At 46.3% G+C, this 26,449-nt stretch overlaps 1 protein-coding gene across 2 annotated transcripts in view; it reads left to right on the forward strand.

The window, feature by feature from the left end:
* Positions 1-26,449, forward strand: part of CLMN (calmin) — a 120,482-nt gene that overhangs the window by 67,636 nt on the left and 26,397 nt on the right. For both annotated transcript variants that reach the window (XM_053601609.1, XM_053601610.1), the window contains exons 2-4: positions 16,241-16,302; positions 21,368-21,463; positions 23,473-23,556. In XM_053601609.1, coding sequence (XP_053457584.1) covers positions 16,241-16,302; positions 21,368-21,463; positions 23,473-23,556 — 242 coding nt within the window. The remainder of the gene's footprint in view (positions 1-16,240; positions 16,303-21,367; positions 21,464-23,472; positions 23,557-26,449) is intronic.

Raw genomic sequence — 26,449 nt, forward strand, 5'->3', positions numbered from 1 at the left:
AACAGGGTCTGCCACAGTCCACCCCAACACTCACGTGTACCCTGGTTCCAAACACAGACCTGATTCAGTTTCTTCCCCAGGGAGGGGGCTGCAGAGTTTCACTCTGTTACGGCAGGGAGGGCACAAAGTCCAGGGTCATGAAGGACTATTCCTATTTCCCTGCAGGTTTGAATGTGCCTAATCCTTGTGCTTGTAAACTAGAAGACAAGTTATCTGCCCACCCATCCTGGTCACTAAGTGACGAAGAAGGAGCAAGATAAATAATAGCAACAACAGCTGCCATTCTGGAAGGGTGAGAAAAGGCACTGGCTAGGCAACAGGAAGTGCCCACCATGCATACACAGGGTGTGGTCAAGACTGTGTTAAAACCAGCAAACAGGGGGCTGCCTGTGGCTCAAAGGACTAGGGCGCCAGCCCCATATGCCAGAGGTGGTGGGTCCAAACCTGGCCCTGGCCAAAAAACAAACAAACACACAAACAAAATCAAATAAAATAAAACCCAGAAAACAAGAATAAAAACCCACACAAGGAAGAATGGAAGAAATAAATTATCTTAGAATAAGTTCATCCATGTGCCTTTTTAGAATATCTTACAGTTTTCAATTTTTACTACTGTAGCTATTGATTTACAAAAAAAGAAAATTTCTTTGTCAGATATTGTATTTGTAAATATTTCCCCCAATAATATTGAAGGCAAAAGATCAGGAATATTGCACCATGCACGGGTACACAGTAAATTTATTTTGGTGAATAAAATTTAAAATTTCTACCAAGCGTGTGCACATGGCTGAAAAATAAAAGATACAGGTGTCATAAAAAGCCGTTGCTTCGGCTCCAGTTCCTCCCACCTTCAGGCTTGCTCACACAGGGAAGGCCTTTCATGGCATTTAGACAGCGAAGACAGGATCTGTCCCTTGTAGATGTGTGGTCTGGAAGGGAAAAACTGACTCATGTTGGAAATTGCAAATAATACCACCACCAAAAGCATACATCCATCTGCAGAGGGACCCTCCAAGGTGGCAGGCAGCATTGCCAGAGGTGGTGATGACCTAATTTCCTTCTTAGTTTACTAGGAAGCCTGTGGGTCAAGCTGCGAGTGACATTTAGAATCCCAGTCAGGGATGATATTAGTAGGCGGTACTGTGCAATGTTTAAGGACAGGCCTAGGCTTGAAGGACAGGCCTTAGTTCTGTCCCTTACTAGATGGGTCACCTAAGTTCTCCCTGCCTTGGTTAGCACAGCTGTGAAATGAGGATCAGAAATGGTCATGTCAAGGACGCTTTGTTGTTATTTTTAACATTCCTTGGTTCATTTAAATTCCCTCATTCTTCTTGCCCTGATTTTGGAATTTTATATTTTTCTAAGAATTTGCTTTAGTTTTATTTCCAAACCTTTAGAATACAATGATTAAAAAAAAAAAAACCCAGCTCATTTCAATTGAGAGCCACTTATGACAGTAGGCTGACGTGCTCTTAAGCCTCTCTTAGTCTGTAAGTGTCCTTTTTTTTTTATTTGCAGTTTTCTTGTTGAAGAAATTGGTTAAGATACCTTTATAATAATTGCAACCAACAGAAACCTGTGAGAGCATGATTAACTAAAACGTTGGATTTACTTTAAGAGTTTCACAGCCTCAGTGAACCCAAGGGCAAGGTATAGCAGGCGTGTGCATTCTCTCTCTTTCTCTGTCTCTCTCTCATATCTCGGTTTCTTTTTCTTTCCTACTTTGCCTTTCTCTCTGCTTTCTGGTCCATATGGCAGCAGATGGCTACACCTTCCCCCCTTCCCCCATACACACCATGATGATAGCGCCTGTCTCACAGGTGGCTGGGTCAGAGAGGAGGGTGAAGCTCGCCCATTTGAGGGCACATAGTGTGTGAGTCCAAAGCACATGGCAGCAGAACACAGCCAAAAACTCTTTGGAGTCTGGAGGTTACTTCCTGCACAGTGGTGCCACGTGGCATGGTGCCTCTTTTCTCCCTGAGGGGCAGTCAGACACAGCACCTTAATGGACCATTTCTTTAAGCCAAGTGCCAGGATGGTGGAGCCTGGCCAGGCGTGTGTGCATCTGGCGCTCATTATGCAGTCAGGCTTGTCTTCTCAGTGCCTGAACCTGGGCACTGAAAATGCTGGCCTGGGAGAAAGCCCTTCACACTGGTTCAGTGCTGTGAAGAGTACCACGTGGGGACTTTGATTCCAGGTCAGGCTCTCGCTGATCTAGCCCTAGTGACCTGTCCAGTGAAATGGCCAGCACACTGCAGAGCTAGGCACCATACTGATTCCCAGGTATCCTCACCCAGGCCTCCCACCTCAGGCCTGTAAGTCGTGCCTGGGGTTGTCACTCACCCTAACAGCCTGGGCAGTACTGCGAACAGTGATTCTGTAAGTCCAGTGGGCAGATATAGACAGGGAGAAGACCTAGATTTTGTTCTAGAGTTGGTGAGGTTAGGGTGAAGAGTAAAGATTTGAGGTTGCAGCTGCAAAGCGAGTGATTCAAGATCTATCAGAATTTGGAGGATGAGATATTTTTAAATGTAGGTTTTATTATGATCCAAGTACAGTGAGGCCAACAGACCAGGAGACAAGGGCATAACTAAGAGGAGGGGGCATGCTGTGTTATGCAGGGCCACATAGCTGCCGCGCAGGGAAGCATCAGCGCCGGTGAGGACGCAGGAGAGAAGGGAAAACACCGGTGAGAGCCTTTATTGTGGTTCAACCTCATTGAAAGGATGAGCAAAGTAGGATAAGCAGTTTAGGATTGGCTAGTGTGAATGATTTCAGCAGGCTGTGAGGCACAGGGCTGTCCCTGGTGTCCTGGTACTTGGCCCTGGGGTGGTTAGAGCACGGTAGCATTGTCCTGCAGCGTAAGAACCCCTTACAGGAAAGGGTGGGTGTGGGCTCCTGATTGGTTGGTTTGGTGAAAGGCATGCTCCCCGGGGAGAGGTTTGCTATCTAGCAATTAGCTAGACCTGGAAAGAGCAGTCTCTTCAGGATCTGCAAAGTCTCAGGTGTCAACACATTAGGAAATACAGAAAATAAAAAGTCATGATTAATACAAGGGCATATATCATCACAGGCCTGGTGGTTTAGGGGGCAAATACAACAAGAAGACTTGCAGATGGGTTTTCCATCTGTCCATCCATTCATTCACTCAACAGATAACTGGGCTTACACACCAGGCACTGGGAAGGGGTAAGAGGTAAGGTAAGGATTCATGTGTTCACTTGTCCATTATTATGCCCTACATACTTTGACAAAAACATTTGAGGTAGCTTACTTGACCCATAAAATAAAGCAAAAAAACAAAAGAATTATAACAAGGAATATTGTTATGAAAATTGAAGTTCAGGGAATTTTGATTCTAAATATATGGGCCACAGTCTCACCCATTTGCTGAAGTTGAATTTCATATTTAAAGATGCATTTCCTGACAGCAAAGTGAAAAAGGAAATACAACTGGTTATGAGATTCCTCTTGCCCCAAAGGGGAAAACCTGAATCTTTGCAGTTGTCCATGCCGCCTTGTATAAGAATCTGTTCAAGAAGCTCTTCGTGATGTATGTCCCTTCTTTCAGTGTACTAGGGGGTTTTCATCTCCTGTATAAGTGTTAAGATTCATTTTTTAGATAAAACATCACCTCTCACCTACCTGCTACAAAGAATAGTTTTTCACAGTATATGTCCAGGGAAGAATTATAGCAGTCTTTCAAGAGAAGTAACAAAAACTTTCATCTTACCAGATTTTTCAACAGCCTGAAAAACATTGATCAAGGCAGAATCATATAATGGAGGGTATGTTTGGGTTTATAGTTTTTCTCTGAAATGTTAAGATTTGAAGAAACTAGAAATGTTTAATCGGAGAAGACTATAAGAGCACCCAAAATCAGGCTTCCAACATCTCAGAGCTTGCCTTGTGGAGAAGGAGAAAGCCTTGTGAGTACAACTGGGACCAGTAATTAGCCGAGGATGGGAAGCTCCGTGCGATATCTGGAAGCCAGGCCACCAGAGCTGCCCGATGGTGGAATGGACCAATGGTGGACAGTGGTGCAGAGGTACTGAGCACCTTGTCCTGGGAGGCAATCAAGTAGACTCCGGATGACTGCCTTGATATAACAGTAATGAGTGAGTAAGGTTACCTTCAGTAACCTTATTTAAGGGCCTCTCTAACAAGGAAATAGACTTTCTGAGTGCTCTGAAGAGTAGAATAATTCTGGGTTCTTTGCAGTGTTAACAAAAATGGAGATTACTCCCCTTGAACAAAATTTGATCTACTGAGAAATTTTATCTACAAGTAACCTTGTTGGATTTTTTTTTTCTTATCTATTTCCATTTAAACTGTACAAAAGAATAAGAGAAAAGATCACAGATGAGCGAGGACCATTTTCTTCTCCATGTTCCCTTGTATTCTTCAAAGGGGGAAATTTAGTAGGGGATTAGGAGGAATAGGGATAAGCAATAGGATTTAACTGGATTTGAAAGGAAGTTGTTAAAGAAGGAAACAAAGGCAAGGATTATTTACAAGTCTGGTTGCCCAAGTGTGATTTTTAGTACTCTTTTGGAGATGGGAGGATAAAATTCAAGTGGGTTTGTCTGACCTGCAGGTAACAAACACTCAGTTTTTCTGCTTCTTTTAGTTCCTACAAATTTACCTAATGCACACAGCTGCCACCTTATCCATTCTACCACTATTTGACTTTCTTACGACAGTAAACAGAACATAAATCCCTCCTTCTGAAGCCTGAAGTTGAATCTTAAAAAGCTGGGCATGAGTGGCACAGCTACCCGTGAGATCTATATTGCCCACGTGAATCAGACAGTGGATCTGCTAGAGTCTACAGCAGGGCTTGGCAAACTGTGGCCCACCACCTGATCTCATAAATAAAGTTTTATTAGAACACAGCCATGACCATTTATGTATTGTCTTGGCTGCTTTTGCACCATGATGGCATGATGACTAGTCTTGACAGAGAACATATGGCCTATAAAGTCCGAAACATTTACTATCTGGCCCTTGTCAGAGAGAATTTGCTACCCTCAGGCCTAGAGCAATGGTTCTCAGATCTGGCTCTGTGTCACAATCACCTGGGAAGCTTTAAAAATACAGATGCCTGGGCCCCCACCCCAAGCATTCAGATTCAATTAGTCTGAAGTGGAGTCCAGGCATCTCTGTTTTTTAGTTTCCCCAGGAGACTGTCACATGCAGCCAGGGTTGAGAACCTCAGATCTAGTGTGAATTTTTTAAGATTACAGAACTGGAATTTGTCGTCTTAGGGTTTCTACCCAGTGACAGTGATCTGACCTTGACTTCAATGTCAGAGTACAGTTCTTGAGGTCTGAACTATTGGCCTAAGGGAGACCTTGTAATGATAAAATCCCTTCAGTTACTCTGTTGACAGAACTCCCTGGAAAAGGCTGAAGTGGCTCATGTTACAGCGAAGTATGCATATGTGTGTATGCACACACGTACACGTGCACACAAGTGTGTACATTTAGATGGTTTGCGTAGGTAGATGTTTGTTTTCATACCAGTACATTTCGCAAAGGACCCAGTGGTGTGTGAAGCATTGGTGTTTGTCACATTGGCACAGCTCAGTCCCTTCCCACCCCCACTCCAGCTTACGCACCCTCTCACACTAATTAACGTGAAATGTTGGTGACACTTGCAGCTCCAAGAGAACTTGACACCTCTTGCCTTTCCCCATCATAGTTTCCAGTCGTTACTCTTCCTGCTCAGGGTAGGAATTTAAATTGATGCTGGTGTCACTTTTTGTTGGCAGGTCGAAGTTGCAAATGGGAATTTCAGGGTTTGTTTTGCCTCTTGCACTTTTTAAAGCAAATATTAACTATCTTGGCTTTCTCTGCCTTTGTCTCCCATGTGGATCTGTTCTGCCTGTCCCCCCGGGGCCTGCTCTCCTGGACACACTATCTGACTACTAGCTAGAGTGACCAGTATCCCAAGTCCTAGTTGACCCCTCTTAATCCCAGGCAAACCAGGACAGTTGGTTACTCTGATGTTAGAGAACCTTACAGCTGCTTGGACTTGGCTTTCACATAAAAGTGCTGATGTTTAGAGGGTGAATATGGGGTTTATTAAAGACAGATGTGCTTAAATATGCATTTGTATGAGGTTGTGTGTTTTAATCTCCTTTTTAAAAATAGCTGAACACAAAAGGTCATGCTCATTTTCCTTGTTAGGCCTGTCAAGCTCAGTTCATAAAAAATGACCCACCACGTCAGCCTTTATTCTGCAGTTGAGCTAACTGGGCATGAGACGGATTCTTCATCAAGGGTCTTCACCAGCCCAGCTTGGCTCACGGTGACTAGGCTGGATTCTTCTCCTGGTTGTACTGCCAACTGTGGGGCAAGTCATTCCCCTCTCCAAGACTCAGTTTCCTTATTTGTATGGAAAACGCCATCACTCACCTGTGGAGGTTATTGGGGAGAAACAAGAGGCTTTATGTGTTGCTTCAGCTCTTCCATCCTTCCTCCCTCGCCCTGGGGCCTGGTTCTCACTCTAGATGCATTTTAGCCAGGACAGGCGGCTGCTGTAACAACTCCAGCATGACTATATGGCTTAATGCAATGAAAATGTATTTCTTACCCAGCAGTCCAACAACGGGTGTTCCTCTTTGGGTGGCTTTACTGCTTGTCCAAGGGGAGACTCGGGATCCTCCATGCTGAGGTCCTGTTCTCCCCAGGGTCTGTGGAGTCCCTCCATGCGGTGGTCAGAGGCAGGGAGGAGTGTTTGGGAGGTTTGTGTGGGGCCACGTTCAGAAGTGGTATACCTGGAGCTCACCCATATTCTGTCAGCTAGAACTGTCATGCAACCCCCTGTTTCCCTGCACAGGGTGCTGGTAAATGTATACCTGTGTGCTGAAAAGCAGAAGGAAGTAGGGGTTCATAGTCTCTGCCATGGGAAGTGTGGCTGCCTAACTCACTGGCTATGGAGTCTTCTTCCTCCCATTAATAAACATCTCTCTGCATAGTCACTGGTAACTTAACAATGAGGATGTGTTCTGAGAAATAGGTTGTTAGTTGATTTTGTTGTTGTGTGAATATCACAGTGTGCTTACACGCACCTTGAAGGTATGCTTACTGTGCCCTAGGCTGCTTGGTATATAGCCTGTTGCTCCTGGGCTACAAACCTGCACAGCGTATTATTGTACTGAATACTGTAAGCAATTACAATACAATGGCAAGTATTTGTGTATCTAAATAGAGATGGTATGGTAAAAATACTGTATCATAATCTTATGGTACCACCATCATGCATGTGGTTTGTTATGTTGGGGTTATGTCTGTATTTCCAAAGCAACATCCTGCAAGGGAGTGATGATTTGTTTTATACAAAACAGGGGTCTTGACTTCAAATGAGCTTAAATAAAGTTACACCAATTTTTTATTGCAGGACTCATCAGAGCCTTTAATTTATAGATATCTACGACATTCATAGATTATCCATGAGAGGGGACAGAGTATGCAATATATTCCACATGTAGTGGGCTTCTCTTCTGAGAGATACTTTAGAACTAATGCTCTGAAAAATCTGGTTTGGAAAACATTGCTCTAGAAGTTACTCAGATTAGTAGTCAGAAGCCAGAACACTTTCACAAAAACATTACTATTTTTTTAAAATCACCTAAATCTGGTGTTCAACAAAGAGTTCAGTCTCCAGGAATCATAGCGTCAGGGCCCAGAAGCTGAGTCCTCCTGTGTAAAGGAATACTTTTCTCCCTTCCATCTTTTCTTCCTTTTCCTTCTTTTCTTTCTTCTTTATTTTTACACATCTCCTTCCTTTTCTGCACCCATTCTTTCTTCTCAAACTTAGCCATGTAGGCCCATGAGAATAATGTCCATGTTTTACTGTTTATGCTCGGGGATAGTCATCAACGTCTGCTAACCGGATGGGTATGTGAGTGATTTGCACAATACCGCTTAAATCCCCATCTCAATTTCAGCTGGATGTTTCACCAATGCCTGGATTGGTGCTGTCACCTTGGCCTGCCCATCTGGGTGAATGCTAAAATCCCTTTCCTAAGCTTGGCTTTTTATGGCTGGCTGGCGTCATCTGTCATAAATCAAGGTGGGTTGAGGTTTAGCACTGAAGTTAGACAGAATCACTTGAAGAAAAACTGGAGTGGGTTTATTTTTTTATTTTAGTTACAGGCACCAGCCCAATATATATATATATGTGTGTGTGTGTGTGTGTGTGTGTAGCTTAAACTTAATTTGGTGTGTAATTGGGACTAGCTCTTTGGAGCCTTGGGTTATGTGTTTTGGAGCAGTTGAGAAGCGGGGCACGGCAGGGCAGGACGTGGTATGTTAATTGGGGACCTCTGGGACCCGTGAGAGAATTGGATTTAAGTCCCCAGTTAAAAAGAGCTTGGCAGTTTTATTGGAGTGTCTGAGAGTGTGTGTTGGGGAAACCACCAGTTTGCGCCAACCCGAGAAGTTTACTCACCCTGTGCCCAGGCACCCATGGCACATCCATGGCCTACATGCTGCAGAGGAGCTGGAGAGGTGGGAGGGCCTGTGCCAGAGTCGGTGGCCACTTGTCTGTAGTAGCATACTGCTCGGCCCACGGTCCCAAGGAGGGTTTTGCATTTTATTACCAAAGTCTCGATAAAAAGGACGTGGGTCAGAGCAAACATGCGGAGAGGAAAAACAAAGGAAATTAAATGCAAAATCACTGCTGGTGAAAAACCACATGGAGGCCTTGACTTTAATACCACCAGAGCCGATGGGGGAAGTGTTCCCCAGGAGTCGGAACCAAAGGACGTTGGCCTGATATTCCTGAAGCCTGGCCCCTCTCCTGTTTAAAAAGAAATTGCCATTTAATTTGTTTCTGAGTTTTATTTCTCAAGTGAACCAGCATGGGGCCTTGTAATGAGGTTGCGTTTCTGGGAGGTGTTGAAAGATGGAAAAAGGAACGAAACCACCAAGCAGGGGCCAGGCTGCGCTAGAAGGGAGGGACGAGGCCTCTTCTGCAGGTGACAGTGGGCCCAGAGAGTCAGCAGCACCGAGATTGGACAGGCAGGCAGGGGCTTACTTGAGGGCCAGCTTCTCTGTGCACCATCTGTGGGGCAGTAGATGCCATCGTGTGGTCTGCTGCCACCAGATGGTGGCCAGGACGCCTTACCTTGCCTCAAGAGAGGGAAGATGGTTCTCAATCAGGTTCAAAGATACACAAGGGCCTGCGCGAGCTGATGGAGTGAGTTGCATGGCTGAAGTGAGAGGGAGCTGGAGCCACAGAGAAAGAGAAGTAAGCAGGGACAGTGGGTTTCCCAGACCGCGGAGGAAGTCAGCTCAGACCGAGACTGGGGAAATGTCTGTGAGCATCTCAACAGGTTATTTTTATAGAAGGTTGAGCAGGAGATTTTTAGAAAAGAGAACCTCAAAGGAACCCTCAGAGACTGTCCCTAGTGGAGGCTGTGGTTGTTCCCTGGTCCTGAGATGACTCCTTGAGCACACTGTGCTTCTCAGGAAACCAAGTGGGGGTGTGGGAGATGTGTGCCAGGGTCTTATTTGCACTGCACAAAACAGAAACAAAGGCAGAAAAATGCGAGGTCTCCCCTCCACCCTGATGGCTTCACCCTCCTGGACAGTGGGTAGAGGGCTTCATGCTTAAACAACCCTCCCATCAGTGACAGGGAGAACCTCCAGCCACAGCTAGGGTTGCCACTCCTTCTCTGCCGGGTGAACATGCTGTCCCAGGCCTAGGTGTGTGACACACATACACCCACAGGGGTCCAGATGGGATCTGCCTGTGCTGCTGTCCCAAGCTCTGACTCAAGCTGGCGTCGGTAGCTGCCAGATCTACTTGTAGCAAGGAGCGTGTCTCCATGAAGATTGCTAAGGTACTCCACCCGTCTGCAGGGCCTGCAGACATGTCCGTGAGGCATTGTAAAGTGTGAACTTGGATGAGTTTGTTACTGAATGACATTTATGCACCCTGTATGCACAGGCTTCATCGTCTCTTCAACAGCCCCAGAAGGCAGGCATTGTCTTTGCTTTTACAGAAGAGAAACTCAACCTCAGAAGAGTCCAAGAAGTTGAGTCCAAGAACTTTCCCAAGATAAGCAATAACAGAAACAGCTGGATGTGCTATGTAACGATGTGCCCAGACCTGTGCTGAGGGCTGAAACACTTTATCCCACAGAGGCCATGTCACTGCTGTTCTCTGTCACCTACCCGTGCACTGCCCCCAGCTGCCAACTACCCTGGAGGGGAACTACTGTCCAGCACTCATTCCCCATGCCACCGTGAAGCCCTTATGTGGTGTTGTAAGGACAGTTCTGCGCATTTTGATCCTGATAGCTCCAGCAAGTAGGTACTGTGATTGCCATTGTACAGATGGGGAAACTGAGGCCCTGAGAGCAGAGCTCATCTTGTCCAAGGCCATGCAGAGCCCTCTTTTTTGCTGAAACCCTTCTCTGTATCCCATGGAAGAGAAGTCTGAGATAGGAACAGTGTGGGGCAGTCCACAGGCTCCCCTGAGAGCCGCTCACCCTCTGCACTGTTGACATTATGGGCTGGCGAATTCTGCACTGTGGGAGCTGTTCTGTACACCGTAGGATGGTGAGCAGCATCCCAGGTTTCTGCCTGCTAGCTGCCGCTCAGGCATGGCAATCAAAAATTTCTCCAGACATTGCCAGATGTCCTCTGGGAATAGTCATCCCAGGTTCAGGACCAATGGCTAAGAGCTAGGCCTTGAGGAATTCCACACAGCACAGAGTGTTCTGATGTGGAGAAAGGGGTGAGGGAAGCTGGTAGGCCAGAGTACCTGCTGGAGGTGTGTTTGGGACACCAAGACCCCCAGCTTGGCTAAGGAGCAGACACCCCCAGGAGTACCATGCAAACCTGTGGGAGGCATGCGGGAGTCACCCTGGAGCCAAGCCTGCTTGGCTTCAAATCCACTGAGTGGCCACATTTCTTAACCACCTTGTGCCTCAGGCTCTCCCTGTCTGCAAAATGGAACAGTGTTGAAACAGTTCTGAGGAATATTGTGAGACTTACAAAAACCTGTGTGGTTGCATCGAGGGTGGTAGCTGCTGTTGGTGGACCCCCAACTGCTTCCTGGAGGGCCTTCACGGCCCTGGTTCATCTTGTTTTCCCTGCAGCAGCTTGCATGGTGGAGGGAAGGTGGGCTTTCTGTGAGCTTTTAGTGCCCACACTGTACTGTAGCTTGTCTGTTCTGATGCCAGGTTCAACAGGCTGCCACGGGGTCTGTACCTGCACAGCCTGATGGCCCTGGCTGCCTGTATGCCCATGCACCTGTGCAGTGGATCAGGGGCATACTCACACAGAGACCCCCTTTGTCTCTTTTCTCCTGCTCGGGAAGCATCTGAAGCTGGAAATAAATTGTCCCAACTGATCCATCTGGATGGACATCAAAGAATAAATCTCCTCTGCAAACATTCTGCTCTACAGTCCACCCAGGCAATACACATCTCAGGAGAACCAGATTCCTCCCGGCAGCATAAATTCAGTGACTAAAGCCATTCCCAAGATGCCCATTGTCAGGAAGAGTCCTTTAAAGAAGGACAGAAAATGTCTATTTTTTAGCCCACTGCCTGCAAGCCATTCCCAGTGCAGTGTCTCCATCGTTTTAAAAGAACGTGAAACCTGGAACCGTATCCCCATCTCAAGATCCATGGAGGAGCCACACGTCTGTTTCCAGACTGCTTGGTCTTCTCCTGTTCTGTGCTGACTTTCCCTTGGGCATTCTCTACTCTGCCCAAAGATGACCAAGAAGTTGTGCTAATTGTCTTCTTTAGCCAAGATCTGGGTTTTCAAACTATGCACTGTCATTAGGCACCATCTAAATGTAGATTTCCAGGCCCCAAACCCCAGTAGGTTTGGGATGGGCTCCAGGAATTTGAATTTTAACTGTCACTCCAGATGCTCTTGACATTAGTGATCCATGGGCCATACGTTAAGAGACTGAGTCATTTTCTGGTTACACTGAAATTGTGTGTATGTGTTCCTTAGGCATAATGAAATTTCCTGCGATTTTAAATATTTTTTCTCTGTATTTCTGATATGCTTTTCTGTATTTTATTTTTTTATGATAATCATATAAGTTTCTATAAACAGATATGCCCATTAAGTCTTTCTCCTGGGCAAAGAAGAACAGAAATATTATCAAGTAAATATTATATAGAGTAGGTTTAGGGGAAATGTGGACATTGGGACAAAAGGCCACAAGTGTGAATGAATCTATTTTAACTCCCAGCGTCCCTCTCTCTGTGGCTCCCAACTCTTGAGCTGGCCACTCGTGGCTTGGAGAAGGGAGAAATGTCCCATTTCCCATTTTCAACTGGTCTGTTCTTGGCAAGACCAGAGCCAAAGTCACACCTGGGAGTTTGGGGTAGTGGAGCCAGGCCACTGCTAAGCCTCCCTCCTTTCTGTCCCAGCGCCTGCAGCCTAGCCTGGCCAGCTCCTCCACACTGCCCGGCACGCTGGCACCCAGGCCCGCCAGGCGGAGCTGGGACAGCGATTTTACAGCACTGTCATTACCCTGTTGTTGCCCAGTAAACCCACACTGGGCCCCACAAACACTCTGTAAGAAGGCCAGACCCTTCCAGAGAAATGGTTTCCTACACCTTTACAACGTGGTAGGAAAAAAGGGGCCGTTGGATTTATGGAAACTATATAAAGTTTATGGAGTCTTGGCAGGCCAGAAGTAGGAAAGATCTGCAAGATGGGGGTGGGTATTTCAAAATGGAGAAGGCCATGAAAGAGTGGCAGACCTTTGTGTCGAGACACCAGACAAAATACCTAAGCCCAAGGCAACACTGTGTGACTGTGGGGGCCGGGAAAACTGGCCTGGAGGGAGCTGCTATAGAGAATGCTTTTTGGGGGGAATTTCGTTTCGTCTCCTTGGCATTCTGCGAGAGAGGCATGGCTAGCCTTCTTCTGCGGTGGGGAGACCCAGGCAAAGGTATTTTGACAGTGGTGAACCTGCCCAAGGTCGCACAGCTGGTGTGTGGCAACAAAGCAGATGTTCTGGGGCAGGCTCGAGTTCTCAAAGCATCTCTCCTGTGTACTGAGCGATGTGTCCCAGTTTTAGCTCCAAAAAATACGGTCTCCATAGCCTACTTCAGTTTGGGACTTGTCTGCTATTTGTGGTTTAGTCTCAGGGTCCTCTGGGGTCCTTCACTTATCACTTTGTCCCTCCGTGGATCAGCTTTGCTGTCGGAACTGATTTGTGCTCGGGTTTGAACGCTGGCCTTGGCTGGAAAGGAAGTAAAGCCACCCTGAGGTTGGCTCTGAATCAGGTCATGGGTAGAATACACACACAGTCTTTGCCACCAAGTGCTCCTCCCTGTCCCACTTCTGCTCTGGGGTGCTCTTAGGGCCCGGAAGGAGTGGCCATGGGTCTGAAGTCCTCTCCTCCCATGCCAGTCAGCCCTTGGCATTTCTAAACCATTTCTCCTTGGATAAGTGCTTTATGATATCCATGCTTTCACTCTGACCTGGCTGTGAATTGCAGTGCACATTCCATACATATTTAATTCTTCATCTCTGCTTTTGCCCATAGAGCCTGGCATAGTTCCTAGCATATAGTAATCACTTCATAAATATCAGGTTGGATGGATGGATGGATGGGCAGATGGACGGATGGACAAGTGGGAGGTTAGATGAATGGTTAGATGGGTGGATAGATGGATGGACAGGTGGGTGAATGGGCAAGGGGACTAATGGATAGGTGGTTAGTTGGATAGATGGGTGGGTGGATAGATGTGTAGACCAAAGATACTTCCTCATTTATACCCTCGAGTGCAATTAAACTGGCGGCCTAGCTCAGGTTCTCTGAGGCTTTCACTAAATGCACTTCTGTTTGAGAGGGTATACATTGCTGTCTCTGAAGCCATATGGGGAAACCAGCCTGAGTGTTTGAATGTGTGTGTAAATACTTTACAGTCCCCATAAACTTGTTTAAAGACAGGTGGGGGTGAAAGTATAAACTGGGACAGCCTTGTGGGAGGGCAATTTGGAAGTAGCCATTAAAATTTTAAATGTGCCTACCACTAAGACTGAGCAGTTCTATTTTTAGTTGTCAAAGGTAAAAAATAGGTTTGTGCCCAAAGAACCATGTACTAGGATGCCTGTACAAGGATACATGCTTTATCTCTTGTAGCACTGAAAAATGGGACACAGCCTCAGTGTCCATCCACAGGGGATGGTCACTGAACTAAGGAACACCCAGACTGTGGAAAACACTGCTGCCATCAGGGAGAGTGAGGCAGACCTACATGTGCAGAGGTGGCGCGATCTCAAATGGGGCTTGGAACAGGACACTTCCCAAGCTTCTGGGAGTCTCTGAGGCTCTGGGGCTGCCCCCAGTCCCTTCTTCATTTCTGTCAACTTCTTTTCCTTTGTCTCTCCCCTTCCTACCCCTGGAACACAGTTTACTGGAATTAAATCTTGAATTCTTAACGTCTACTTGCCAGTGAGTTTCCCTTTCACAGAAAGAGGAAAATGAAAGGCCGTTATGTTCATAATTACCGTCTGCTGCCTCTTCAATTAAAAAGATTGAAAGGCACGATATTAAAATGTGATTTATGGGGGCCACTATCTACCTAATAATGAGGCCAAGAAGAAAAAGTACTGTAGTCATTAACAGAAAATCATAGCCTTTTTTTCTTCCCCCAGGAGATAAATTGGCTCTCATTTTCTTATTGCTAAAGAAATATGAAATGGTTTTGGGCAAATATGATGTGTTCTTCCAATATGTTGAAATCTAGAGCTTAGTGATTTAGGAGTCGTCTGGCTCTGACACTTCAAGGAAGCTTCTTGAGAGACATAGTAGCTTGAAGCAAGGAGGCTACCACAGTCCACGGTGCACCCTGGCCCAGACGCTGGCGATAGGGCCCTTCGTGGAAGCACCCTCTGGGTCCCTGAGGGTCCTAATGCAGCAGCTCAGCAGGGAGTGAAGAAAGCACAGACTCTAGAGGACCAGCATGGCTGCCTGTTAACTGTCTGCACCTCCATGTCTCCGGCTGTAAAATGGGAATAATCGCCTTACCAATTGTGTGAATTTGGGCAAGCTATGACATGCCCCAAGCCCCAGTTTTCTCATCTGAAGGTTAGAATAGTACATGCCTCAGAGGGTTTTAGTAAGCATTAAATTCGTTAATGCACTTTAGGGGCCAGATCTGTGCCTGCCATATAGCAAGTGCTCAGTAGGTTTTTTTTTTTTTTTTTTAACAACTCACCATTATTCCTATTTCAGACGCCTGGGATGTGATTGGAAGAGCTGGAGTTCAAACTCAGGCCCTCCATGTCCAGGGTTCTAGCTGATATGGGGCAGACAGACCTGGAGCAGAGTGTGGTGAGGGGGATTCCCAGCTCCGCCTCTCTCCAGCTGATGGCCTGAGAAAGTCACTGTCACCACTCTGAGCCCCATTTTGTTCATGTTTAAAATAAGTTTCTGCCTTACAGGGAGTGTTGTAAGGCTTAAAGATTGATGAAAACAAAGTATCCGGGATGCCATTAGTGCTTGGTAGATGGCAGTGAAATGAAAGGTCTTTGCCATGAAGCCCGTGTGGGTAGTGCCCTGCCCTGGGAGAAGGGGTCCATGCCTGGTTTATGTCCTTGCAGTTCGCCAGCAGGTGTCTGCAGAGCACTGTCCTCCCTGGCTCTGAAAAGAACAGCTACAAAGCGGGTGGGGAGCAACTACTGTGCCAGAGACTGTAGTGAGTTTGAGACGCAGAATCCCAGGTGTACTTACGGCAGCCCGAGAAGTGAGAGGCTCATCCTAAGTGTACACATCAGACAGGAGCTGACCCCAGGCTGTCCAGTTTCTTCCACCCCACTCTGGCACATTCCAGAGCCCCCTCCCAATTTCTAATCATTGACTCCACAGCACCTGTCTCTCCTCAGCCCAGCTTCTCAGACTTCTGGCTCCCCCTAGGCAGCTATGCAGCACTGTCCACCATGGGGGTTAATTTATATGTTCTCACCAGTGCTTCTTACCCTGGCGAGCCAAGCGTCTATATTCCTATTAGGTTGTGTAGAACATTTTGTTCTATGTGTCTGAATTGGTTTATACAGATGTAATTGGGCTGGGAGGATGGGCTCTGGGATCTGCATAAGGCCTTGTCAACCCCCGTCAAGGAAGGGAAGGGCTGTTTTCTTACATCTTCCTACAATCCATCCATGTGGAATTTCCACCTGGGAAGGAGAGGGGGTTAGTTTGCACATCTTTCCCCCTACTAATGGCATTCCTTCGTTTTCAGTGGAGAGGGAAAATGTGCAGAAGAGGACCTTTACTCGGTGGATAAATCTACACCTAGAAAAGGTGAGTGGGCACTTGGCTGTTCATTAGGCAATAGATTCATCTCTAACCAAGCTTTCAGTTTGTGGAGAGGTGAGGGAAACTGAGGGCTCTGTTGTTTTTCTTGTCCTGGTTCATTCATTTAAACATTTATGAGTTCCATTCTTTGCTTCTTGGGAACAAAGAAGTGAGGAAGACACAGTTCTGCCCTCTGGGGATTATCAGTCTCATTGGGAAAAGGAAGGAGAGGTTCTGTCTTCAAGTAGGAAGGGTCTATCTTCAAGGAGGAATCCATGAGCAAACGTTGAGAGACATTCCTTGTTAAATAACCCAACACAAACAGGGATTGGTGGTCCTCGGGCCTCAAAAATGTGTAGGTGTGTTGACTTACAGTACGGGGCTCTGTTAGCTCTTTAGATAGATTAGTGCAGGAACTCTGGACATCTTTTAACAAAGCCAGATTCCCTTGTTAATCATATAATGTTACTGTTGATGAGTAAAATTACCTGCCCTTTTGACATGCTTTCCTCCGCATCAGCCATCCTGCTAGTGCAACACCCACACCCTGTCTCCTTTAATCCTGAGTTACCCTCCTCCTGTCAGAAGGAGGAAACAGAGGCGTGGAGATGTTACGCGGCTTTCCTGAACTTTCCACAACTTCTCCTGTGTATTTAACTTAGTGGCCCCTCTCTTCCCCTGTTTCTTTTTTTCCTTGCATTCCTTAGCCAGGCTGTTTTGAATTGCATTTTGTCTGAAAGCTTCTCATGCACACCCCATCAAATAAAAGCAGCTGAACCAACACCCCTCCTCCCCCCATGAAAGAGACAGAAAGAAGAGCCGCAGAGGAGAAGAAGTGATGTGAGTGGATAAACAGCTCTGGGTGAGAGGAGGGAGAGGAGGGAGCAGAAACGCAGCCCTCCTGACACACTAGGGCTGGACCCCAAGACTATGGGCATCCTACATTGCCCTGATTTGCTAGGAGTAGAACAATGGTTTTTCTCTTTTTCAGAGTTGATTTATCTCGTTTATTTACTTTACCTCTTTTCTCTAAGCACCGCTGTCTGGATCTCCAGCCATACCCAGCAAGTAGTCTCATTTCCTTTGCAAGCTGGTAGCTCCCCACTTTTGTGAGTTTCAGTGTGTCTTTTTCTTGCCTCTGTCTACTGCCCTATGGTTAAGGAAATAAAAAAAAAAAGATTCATAGAGGAAATCATTGCAATGATTAGAAAGCAGAGAAAATAAATATGACTTTGAGGAAGTGGAGCTCATGACCACGATCCTAATTCACATAGTTTACCTTTAGGCCTAGAATATTTCCCGAGCAAGCCCTCGACCACCCACACCTCTGCTCCCTGCCTGAGGAATGGGCAACACGATGCCGCCACTTAGCCCAGGAGCATCCTGAGTTCTTCCCATGAAGGACTTACGTATCGTGGATGAAGTGTTATAAAATCACGTGTCAATTGTTTTGTCTATTGGTACAGTTTTGGCAATGCTCATAAAGTGGAGTGTTATTTTGGGGAACCAAAAAAAAAAAGGATCTTAGGTTTAGTCTCCAAACCTAAGATCACTAACCTCCTAAATTAATGCCTGATGTATGTCAGGGTAGCTGGAAATGCCTGCTGGGGGACAGAGGATAGCCATGGACTGTTTCTTTCTTTTTAATTAAAAAAATACAGAATGGTACAAAGGGTCCTGTAACAAATACCCATCCACTCATTCACCCTCCCCCTCAAAATGAACCTCTGTTTGCATTTATCATATCCAGGATTTTCTCCTTGCCCAAACTCCTGCCCCCTTTCTCCAGGCAGGTGGGTAGCACCCACTCTGAAGATAAATCAGATAGCACCTGAAACCGATGCCTAATAAACAGGGCAAAAGTAACAGCCATGTTTCCAACCTTGAGACTTTCAAGACCAACCTTTCATGTAAAGGAAACCCAGGAACTCCTTGGTGAATTGGGCTTAACTGCAATTTGAAGGCTGTCAGAAATATTTACTGAGTCTCTGGCTTCTGGAAAAATTCCTTAATTTACCGAAGGAGTTAGATCATGAAGAAAGCCCTGGGGGTGCTGTTTATTCGGCCATACCGATCTCACGAAGCCCGCAGAGCATTTGGGGCCTGAGGAGTGTTTTTGCTGGCACGAGTTCAATTTCTCCTCCTGCCATCTCGCAGGATGGACCCCGGCCAAGGCCCTGTTTGCTGCTGCAGCTGAGGCTCTTACAGGAACTGTCAATGGAAATTATTCTTCAGGTTTAACTCAAAAGTAAGGCTTGGCCCTGATCGGGGCTGGTAACTGGAAATTTTGTTAGTCCATTTATCAGGGGGTATTTTGTTCGGGTCTCACGTTTTCTGCCTCGCATTAACAGAAATAACATTTCCGTAAGAGCCTCAGTAACCTGATGCCATCATGCTCAGCGTGGAATGTACCCAGGGAGCCTTGGCAGTTTGCAAAGAAAATAACTTGCCTCTTGGTTCAAAGTCACCGTTGCCCTTGAAGCAAAGCCCTTTTCTATGCACCTGTGGGTAGAATTGCCCTGTATTTTGACTAACCGGGGGCAAAGAGACTCATATAAAGGGTAAGGAAATGCCACCTTCTCTAATAAAATATAAAACACAGACCCTCCAAGGCTGCCATGGGAAAGAGGCTTTCCCAAAGGAAAAGGGTGGCTGGGCCACAGTGCCCTTGTGTTTCCAAGGTTTTCCTGGTTGCTTACAGCTGCCACTGTCGTGGTGGCCCCAGGGGTGCTTTTGCCCCATTAATCCTATCTCCTGTGTGAATGCCCAGCCTTCCACAGTGCCCAGGAGCAGAGACAGCACCTGGACTAACTAAGCTAACCTGGCCTCAGCCCCCAGTACCAAAAGGTAAACAGGGAATTCTTGCGGGTGTGGGAGTTTGTTAAGAAATCATGTCTGCACCCTACTCCCCGAGATTCTTTTGCTGTAAGTCCTAGCCATGCTGTGTTAAGAGAAATTATTATCATGCCTATTTGTTCAGCAGAAACTTTTCTCAAGCAAAGTATTACCTGGGACCTTAAATATCATCATATTGCCATATCTGTGGGTTTTGGATTCAAATAAATACAGACTAAAAATGTTCAGAAAAAAAAATTGTGCCTGTGCTGAACATGTGCAGACTTGAAGGGAATCTTGTCATGATTCCCTAAACAAGACAATAAACAACTGTTTACATTGTAGAGATGGCTTCAAGTTCGTGCAAAAATGTACATAGGCTATATATAAATACTATGCCATTTTATATCAAGGACTTGAGGAGCGTCTGCAGATTTTGATATCCGAGGGATGACTGTACAGGCAAATAAGAGCTGAGTCCGATTAAAGGGGATACAGTGAGATGAGCCTCCTCCTCAACCCTCTGCCCTCCCATAGGGTCCTCGGAAGCCTAGTAAGGGTTCTGGGGAGCACAGTTTGTAAATCCCCATGCTGGCATATCTCACGCACAAGGTCCAGCCAGACCCTCCGACTCCAGGCCACATCCAGCCAAGTTTTTAGTGATGCTACATTAAACCACATAAGTGCTGGCTCACCTAGACAGCAGACCCCTCCACATCTAGTTCCAGGGAGAGAAGCTCAGGAGGTTTCTGGCTTTTTCCAACCCAGGTCCCCTCCATACTCCAGATCTTGTTTGGGGAATTGACTTTTCCTTCAGGAGAGGGATGAGGTTTGGGTGACTTGGGGCTGTTTACAAGGATGGCAGGCAGAGCTGTTCTCTACAGATGGCAGCCAGCTGAGGACGTCTCCCTTCCACTGGCAACTACGAAGCATACGCTGCTGCTCTGAATGAAGTGCTTCACTAAAGAGGGCATTGTGGGCTCTTCAGGGAGGAAACCAGTTAGTAGTCTGCTGGTGGGACTGACCGGGAGGGCAGGTGCTGTGGCAGGCACTTTACCTGTGTGATCTCATTTCCTTCTAGCTGAGCCCTCTCATTTCTAACCTGACCTTGCCGACAAGGACGCTTAGGCCTAGGGAGGTTAAGGAACAGGGCCAAAGCCAAGTTTCTGATGAGGATCAAACCTGAATTTGAACTCAGGTGTGTCTAATCCCCTTGCTTTTATTGGATTGTGTGAAAGGTGCACATTGAGGTAATGTTGGTTTATTTCAGGAAGCCTGCATTTTGTGGAGGAATAAAGGGGGTGGGCTGTCATACAGCTTTTGGGGGGTACAATTTTCATTAATTTGATTTGTTATAATAAGCTTGTATAACTTTTTTATCCAAGCATATAAATTCACATAAACATATACATGTACATACAAATAGATCTCTCAACCTTTCAATTCCCAATAACCCTACAAATATGGGGAGGAGGAAGCATGCCCCCTTCACCCAGCCATCCAGCCAACCAGCAGGCCAGCCAGGTGTACATCACCCCCGACCTCCCAGCCACGTCACACACACCAGCCACTTTCCTGGTGTCCCACCATCTCCAGACTTGAAGTACATATTAATGAAGGAAGAGTGTACATATGGGGCCTGGAGCAGTGTTGGAGAGGAACGAACCCTGCTGAAATCCAGACTGAGGGCTAGAGAGTAACTGACCCAGGCTCATGACATCACACAATGGAGCTACGGTGTGCCCATGTTCAGCCAGTGTGGCCTGATGCAGGAAATAGGATACTGGCTAAGTTGACCAAGTGCTGGGACCATCACCTGGTCTCTTTGAGCCTCAGTTTCCTCAAATATGAAGTGCACTAGATAATTAGATAGAATTATTTTGATAAAATAGAATAATTTTGTTTACAGAAGACTATAGTTAAGACATGCCATTTCTTTCTACCCATAAGCAGAAATATGTATGTGATCTAATCAGTGTCCCCAAGGGTCCCTTACTCCATCAACCACCTGTTGCTAAATCTTCTCCAGATTGGTCTCTTGCCACGTATCCATGTACTACTGCGGGGTGTCACTTCCAGGGGGATAAGCCTACTACCTCCTGAGACGTTCCTTTCTACCTTTAGACAGAGTTGGATATTCGGAAGTTTTCTCTTACTTGGAAACCTGCACCTCTGAAATGGTTTTGTGGATTACACCGATCATTAATCGGCTACTTTCTTCCCCTCTCTTTCATAGTGCAACCCACCTCTAGAAGTTAAAGATTTATTTGTTGACATACAAGATGGCAAAATCCTAATGGCTTTGTTAGAAGTCCTGTCTGGGCGAAATCTGGTACGTATGTCACAGAAGAGTCAGGAAAAAGTAAAATGCAAAGGAAAGCAACTGCTGAAGATTTCTTTTCAATGCAGATGTATGTGTGCAAGCCCACACCTGGTCATACACAGTTCTGTAACCAGAGACTTTGAAGGGTGACATTCCTTCACCAGTGACTACGAGTGATATAATCATGTGTAACTAAGCAGTATCTTTTTTTCTTAAAGCAAATATATTTTAGTAAATAAGTAAATGCCAAGTATTTTATAAGTCTGTTAAGGCTTAAGCTTAGAACTGCACAATTAAAATTTAGATAGCCAGCCATTACACTAGTTAAAGGGATAGAAAAAATAAAGAGAAAGGCCTCTTATCAACCAAATTCTATTGTTCATTCACCCTAAGGCTAAAAACTAGAACTGCTTGCTTCTAGAACATTCTTTGAAGTATGACTTGAGGTTGTGTAAAGCCAGCTGATCTTGACATGCATTCCACTTTGGATATTAGCCAAACCTTTTATGTTTCATATGTCTAGTGCGTGGCCTTTCTTGTCCTCTGCATATAAAGCAGGGTTTCTCAACCTTGGCACTGGTGACGTTTGGGTCAGGTTCTTCACTGTTGGGAGCTGTCCTGTGCATTATAGGATGTTTAGTATCTAACTGATAAATGCCAGTAGCACCCCCAGGTGTGACAACCAATAATGTTCCAGACGTTGCCAAATGTTCCCTGACCCAGTGCACAGACCGATCAGACCGATCAGATCCATCCCGTCCGCCGTGCCTGGAGTGTCAAGGTTGAGAAGCCCCCTTCTAGAGTCAAGTATTGGATTTGGCCTAGGTGACCCATCATGCCTAACACAAAGGTGCAGTGATGGAGTCACAGCTCTACCAAATCATAATCAGCCATCTCAGAGCTCTCCAGATCTATTTTTTACTGTAAGTTCAAAGTCAAGAGCCCCTACTTCTGTTCTCAGATACAATGTAGCCAGAATCTTGTCACACCTCTTAACCCTTCCCACCTTTGCTTTCCTGACAGCAAGATGGGAGAGGCCTATTAGCCACACTCAGAGGGTCTGTGCAAAGTTGTGTAATGAATTCTGATGAAGGACGGATTCATCGCAGCAATGATAGTATTTGGTTTCTTAACAACTGATTCAATGAGCCAGCAGCATGTCTCCAAAAGGCCTCCTGAAAATGTCTGTTCTCATTCCTTGTTCTGTGCTCCCAGCAACACAGGCCCCCCAATTTGTTGCCATAGTGCTAGCCACAAGCTGCCATGTTCTTTGTGGGTCTCTGTTGGTAGTCTTTGCTTCTGGAAGCGGGTCTAGAACAGGCCTGCACTTCCCCATTCACATGGCCTGGTACAGTTCACACCTGGTAGAACCACCTACCCGGGAGCGCTGTGAACTTCCATTCAAGATAATTTTCCTCTGGTGGCTTTGCTTCTGCAGACTTCCCTCTCTATGTCTCTGTCTTTTTCTCTGTCTCTCTCTACATGTATGTGCCTGTGATAACTGTCCACAAAACTCTTGGCCAGAAAACAGAAACATCTGCTGCCACTGGGGAGGGTCTTTGCTGGATGATTTAGCAGCTGAGCAGCGATGCTGACAGCCAGTGCACCCTGCCTTAACAAAAGCATCATTTCAGAGGGGAGAACATGATACCAACGTCTCTGGAGAAGGGGGAAGTCTAACAAGCCAGGAGCCAGAGCAGAGAGAAAAAGTTGACAAATTTGTCCCTTGTTACCCTACTTCGGTTCCCCCCCATTCACCAACTCCAGTGAATTAAGTTCCATTGCTGTAAATACGGCAGATGTTGAGGGACCTCTGATGTTCCATGGTAGGTCCCGAGACGCACCTGTATGAGTTGGAATGTAGTCCAGGTGGGCTTTAGCTATGAGCCTCTAACTTTTTCTTGAAATTAATGTGGAAAAGGTAAAGAAGAAGGAAAGCATGCCCATTGGCCCCGGTGGGCATTCTGAAGCGCCTGTGTTGGTTGAACCTGCTTGTTTTGTTCTGTTTTATTTTACAGCTGCACGAATACAAATCCTCGTCGCATCGTATTTTTCGGTTGAACAACATAGCGAAAGCACTTAAGTTTTTGGAAGATAGCAATGTAAGTGTTTGAAGCACATCTTATTAACACAAACTTGTCCTGTTACAAAGAGGACATAATTTGAAGTTTAGAGCTGGTCGCTAAGAGAAGTGTGAAAGGGGACCGAGCTAAGATAAAAATAGTCAAATTAAACTGAGCTTAGGTTTAATAGAAATCAGTTAGATAATCCATCAGTTGGGAATATGGTCCTTGAATCCCTACCTGACATGTTAAATCTCTCAGATGAAAACTCTGATGTTCAGCCATGGAAAGGGCAGAGCAGCTGACTAGCTCTCAGATCTTTAGAATTTAGTGGAAAACTTTTGTTTTCTCCAATCCCTTGACAAAGAGGATGGGGAACATGTCAGAGAGTAAAACTTTTTCTTTAAAAGTTACATCCCTCCCTGATATAACCTGAATGAGCTCTTTCTGTGTTTGGAACTCTGCTTCAAGCCTTTCAGGAACGGGAAGAGGTGGCTCAGGAGAGATGATGTTCCAAAGCTCCCCTTTCATTAGGTTTCATCAATTAATATAAGTTTAAAAAAAAAAAAAACTCAGCTTACCTGACACAGGGGCACACACAGTAAAACTTTTATCATAAGATGTGATTCATTCCAGGTTCTTCATGGTAAGTAACAGAAGCTGACTTTGAATGATTTAAGAGAACAGCGATTTATTGAGAAGATACTGAGTAGCTTATAGGATGACTTGAAAGACCAGGAAACTGGGAACAGAACACAGGCATGCTCAGCACCAGGACCACTGCAGAGTCCCTCTGATGGAATGGTGGGGGCGTAGCCCCACTACTGCACTCCCACCACCTCTGGCAGCTCCACCACCACTTAGGAAAAGAGCTCCCTATTTCACCAACATCTCAGCATCACATGTCCAGATTCAAAGGCCTAGACAGGACTGTGTGTGATAAGCCTGGATTCCAGACATGGGGAAAGGCTCAGAATCACATCACAGTTCATAGCAGCACAATTCACAGTTGCCAAAAGGCAGGAACAACCTGTGTGTCCATCCACAGACACCTGGGACATTAAATGCAGTCTGTCCTTACAATGGACAACCTTAAAGAAGAATGAAGCTCCGATATGTGCTATAGCACAGATGAACCTTGGAAGCATGCTCAGTGACAGAATCCAGACTCGAGGGACCACATAATCATCTGGTTCCGTAAAGTACAGTGTCCAGGGCAGGGAAGTCTCTAGTGACAGAAGTAGATTTGTGGTTGTTTAGAGCTGTATGGAGATGAGGCGTGAGGGGTGACAGCTACAGGGGATGGGTGTTTTAGAGAGAATAAAGATGTTCTAAAATTGACCAAAGTGACACTTGCACATATCTCTGAGTGCTCTGAAAACCAGTGAACTGTGCACTCGGGGTGAATACGGTGAGATGTGAACGACGTCTCCATAAAGCTGTTTAAAATGAGAGCCCACCCCTCTGCATGAAAAGACTCCCCTTCCGTAGAGTCAGTTAAAGTGGCAGCCCTGCTTGACATTGGCCAGCAGGTCCCAGAGCACAACTGCATCTGTTTCCAATCGTGGTTTCTCCCTCACTTCCAGAAACTGAGGCCATGTCTGGCCTCAGTTTCCACATTGGTAAAATAGGAGGGATAAAAGCAAAACCTCCCTGGGAGAGTTGTTGAGAAATGAATCCCCCGCCCTGTAGGGGCTGGCCACATGCCAGCACAGAGTGGGGACCCCGCGGGCCCCAGCCCCTGCTTGTTACCCCTCTTGATTGTGATAATTCCTGACGCCCACCTGCTCCCGGCAGTGAGCGCCACCTGCAGCTCTTCTTAGCCTTGTGTCCTCCTGAGCTGCAGAGGGGCCCGGTTGTCTTAATAATGTGGGGCCTTCAAATAGCTGCCATGGGTGCTTTTGCTCTTCCTCCCACCTTGTGGGCCTCTGAATAGGCTCTTACTCGCTCAGCTGCCCACGCAGGTGAGTGTGATAGAGCGTAGCGCAGCTCTTCCACCGCATTAGTCACAACTACTCAGATAGTCACAGGTTCACTTCCAGCCATCATTTAGGTCACATTTGCCAAGTGTCTTCTGTGGGCCCAAGGCTGTGCTCAGAACTGGGGACAAAGAACTGAGTTAGACATAACAACTGTGCCTTCGGGGTGCTTAGGTCAGGTAGAAGAGGCCTCACAAACAATGTGTTGCATGTCACATGGGGGTGAGAAAAGGAGGGATGACCCTGCACAGGAAAAAAGTGAACAGCCGAGCCAGGGCAGGGGACTAGCCTGTGCACAGGTGTGGCGATGTGGAAGTGCACTGTAAAGGGGAGGCCTGCCCTTCCGCAGTGGATCCGAAAATATCTCCCAAACTGTCTGCAGTAGTGGCTTCATAGTACAACAGAACATTAAAGCGCTCTTCCCCCGCTTTTATTTTTTTAAACATCTAGAAATATTGCAATATGCATGTATTTTGTCCGCTTTGTGCCCCACTTGGCCCCATTTTCCAGGACAGGTGATTGCCCCCGTGGGAAGGTGAGTGCAGCAGAGTGACACAGTGGAAACGCGCATGTCAGATGCAATCTTTGTCCCGTTTCTGGGATCTGCAAAACACTCAGGGGACCCTTGCAAGTGCTTTCCTGTCCCACTGTCCCCACCCTAGGAAGAGAAAAACAGTGCCCAGAGCTGGGCAATCAATGCCACGCAGCAGCCAGGACCCGGGTGCAGTCAATGGCTATGGCCTTCAGTGTCTTCCCATCTCTTCCCAAATGCGTGCCACGGGGCAGAGTGTTTTCTTCCCTGTCAGAGGTGGGCTGCCCCACAGAACCGGCTCTGTGAGCTCCTGCAAGTCATTCAACCTCTTTGCACCTCAGCGTTCTCATCTATGAAATGGGTATATATTGAGCATTAAAGAAACTACCCTGTGAAGACGCGTCAGCAGGTTTGACAGTTT

This window comes from Nycticebus coucang, chromosome 9 (genome assembly GCF_027406575.1).
Source record: "Nycticebus coucang isolate mNycCou1 chromosome 9, mNycCou1.pri, whole genome shotgun sequence".
NCBI lineage: Eukaryota > Metazoa > Chordata > Mammalia > Primates > Lorisidae > Nycticebus > Nycticebus coucang.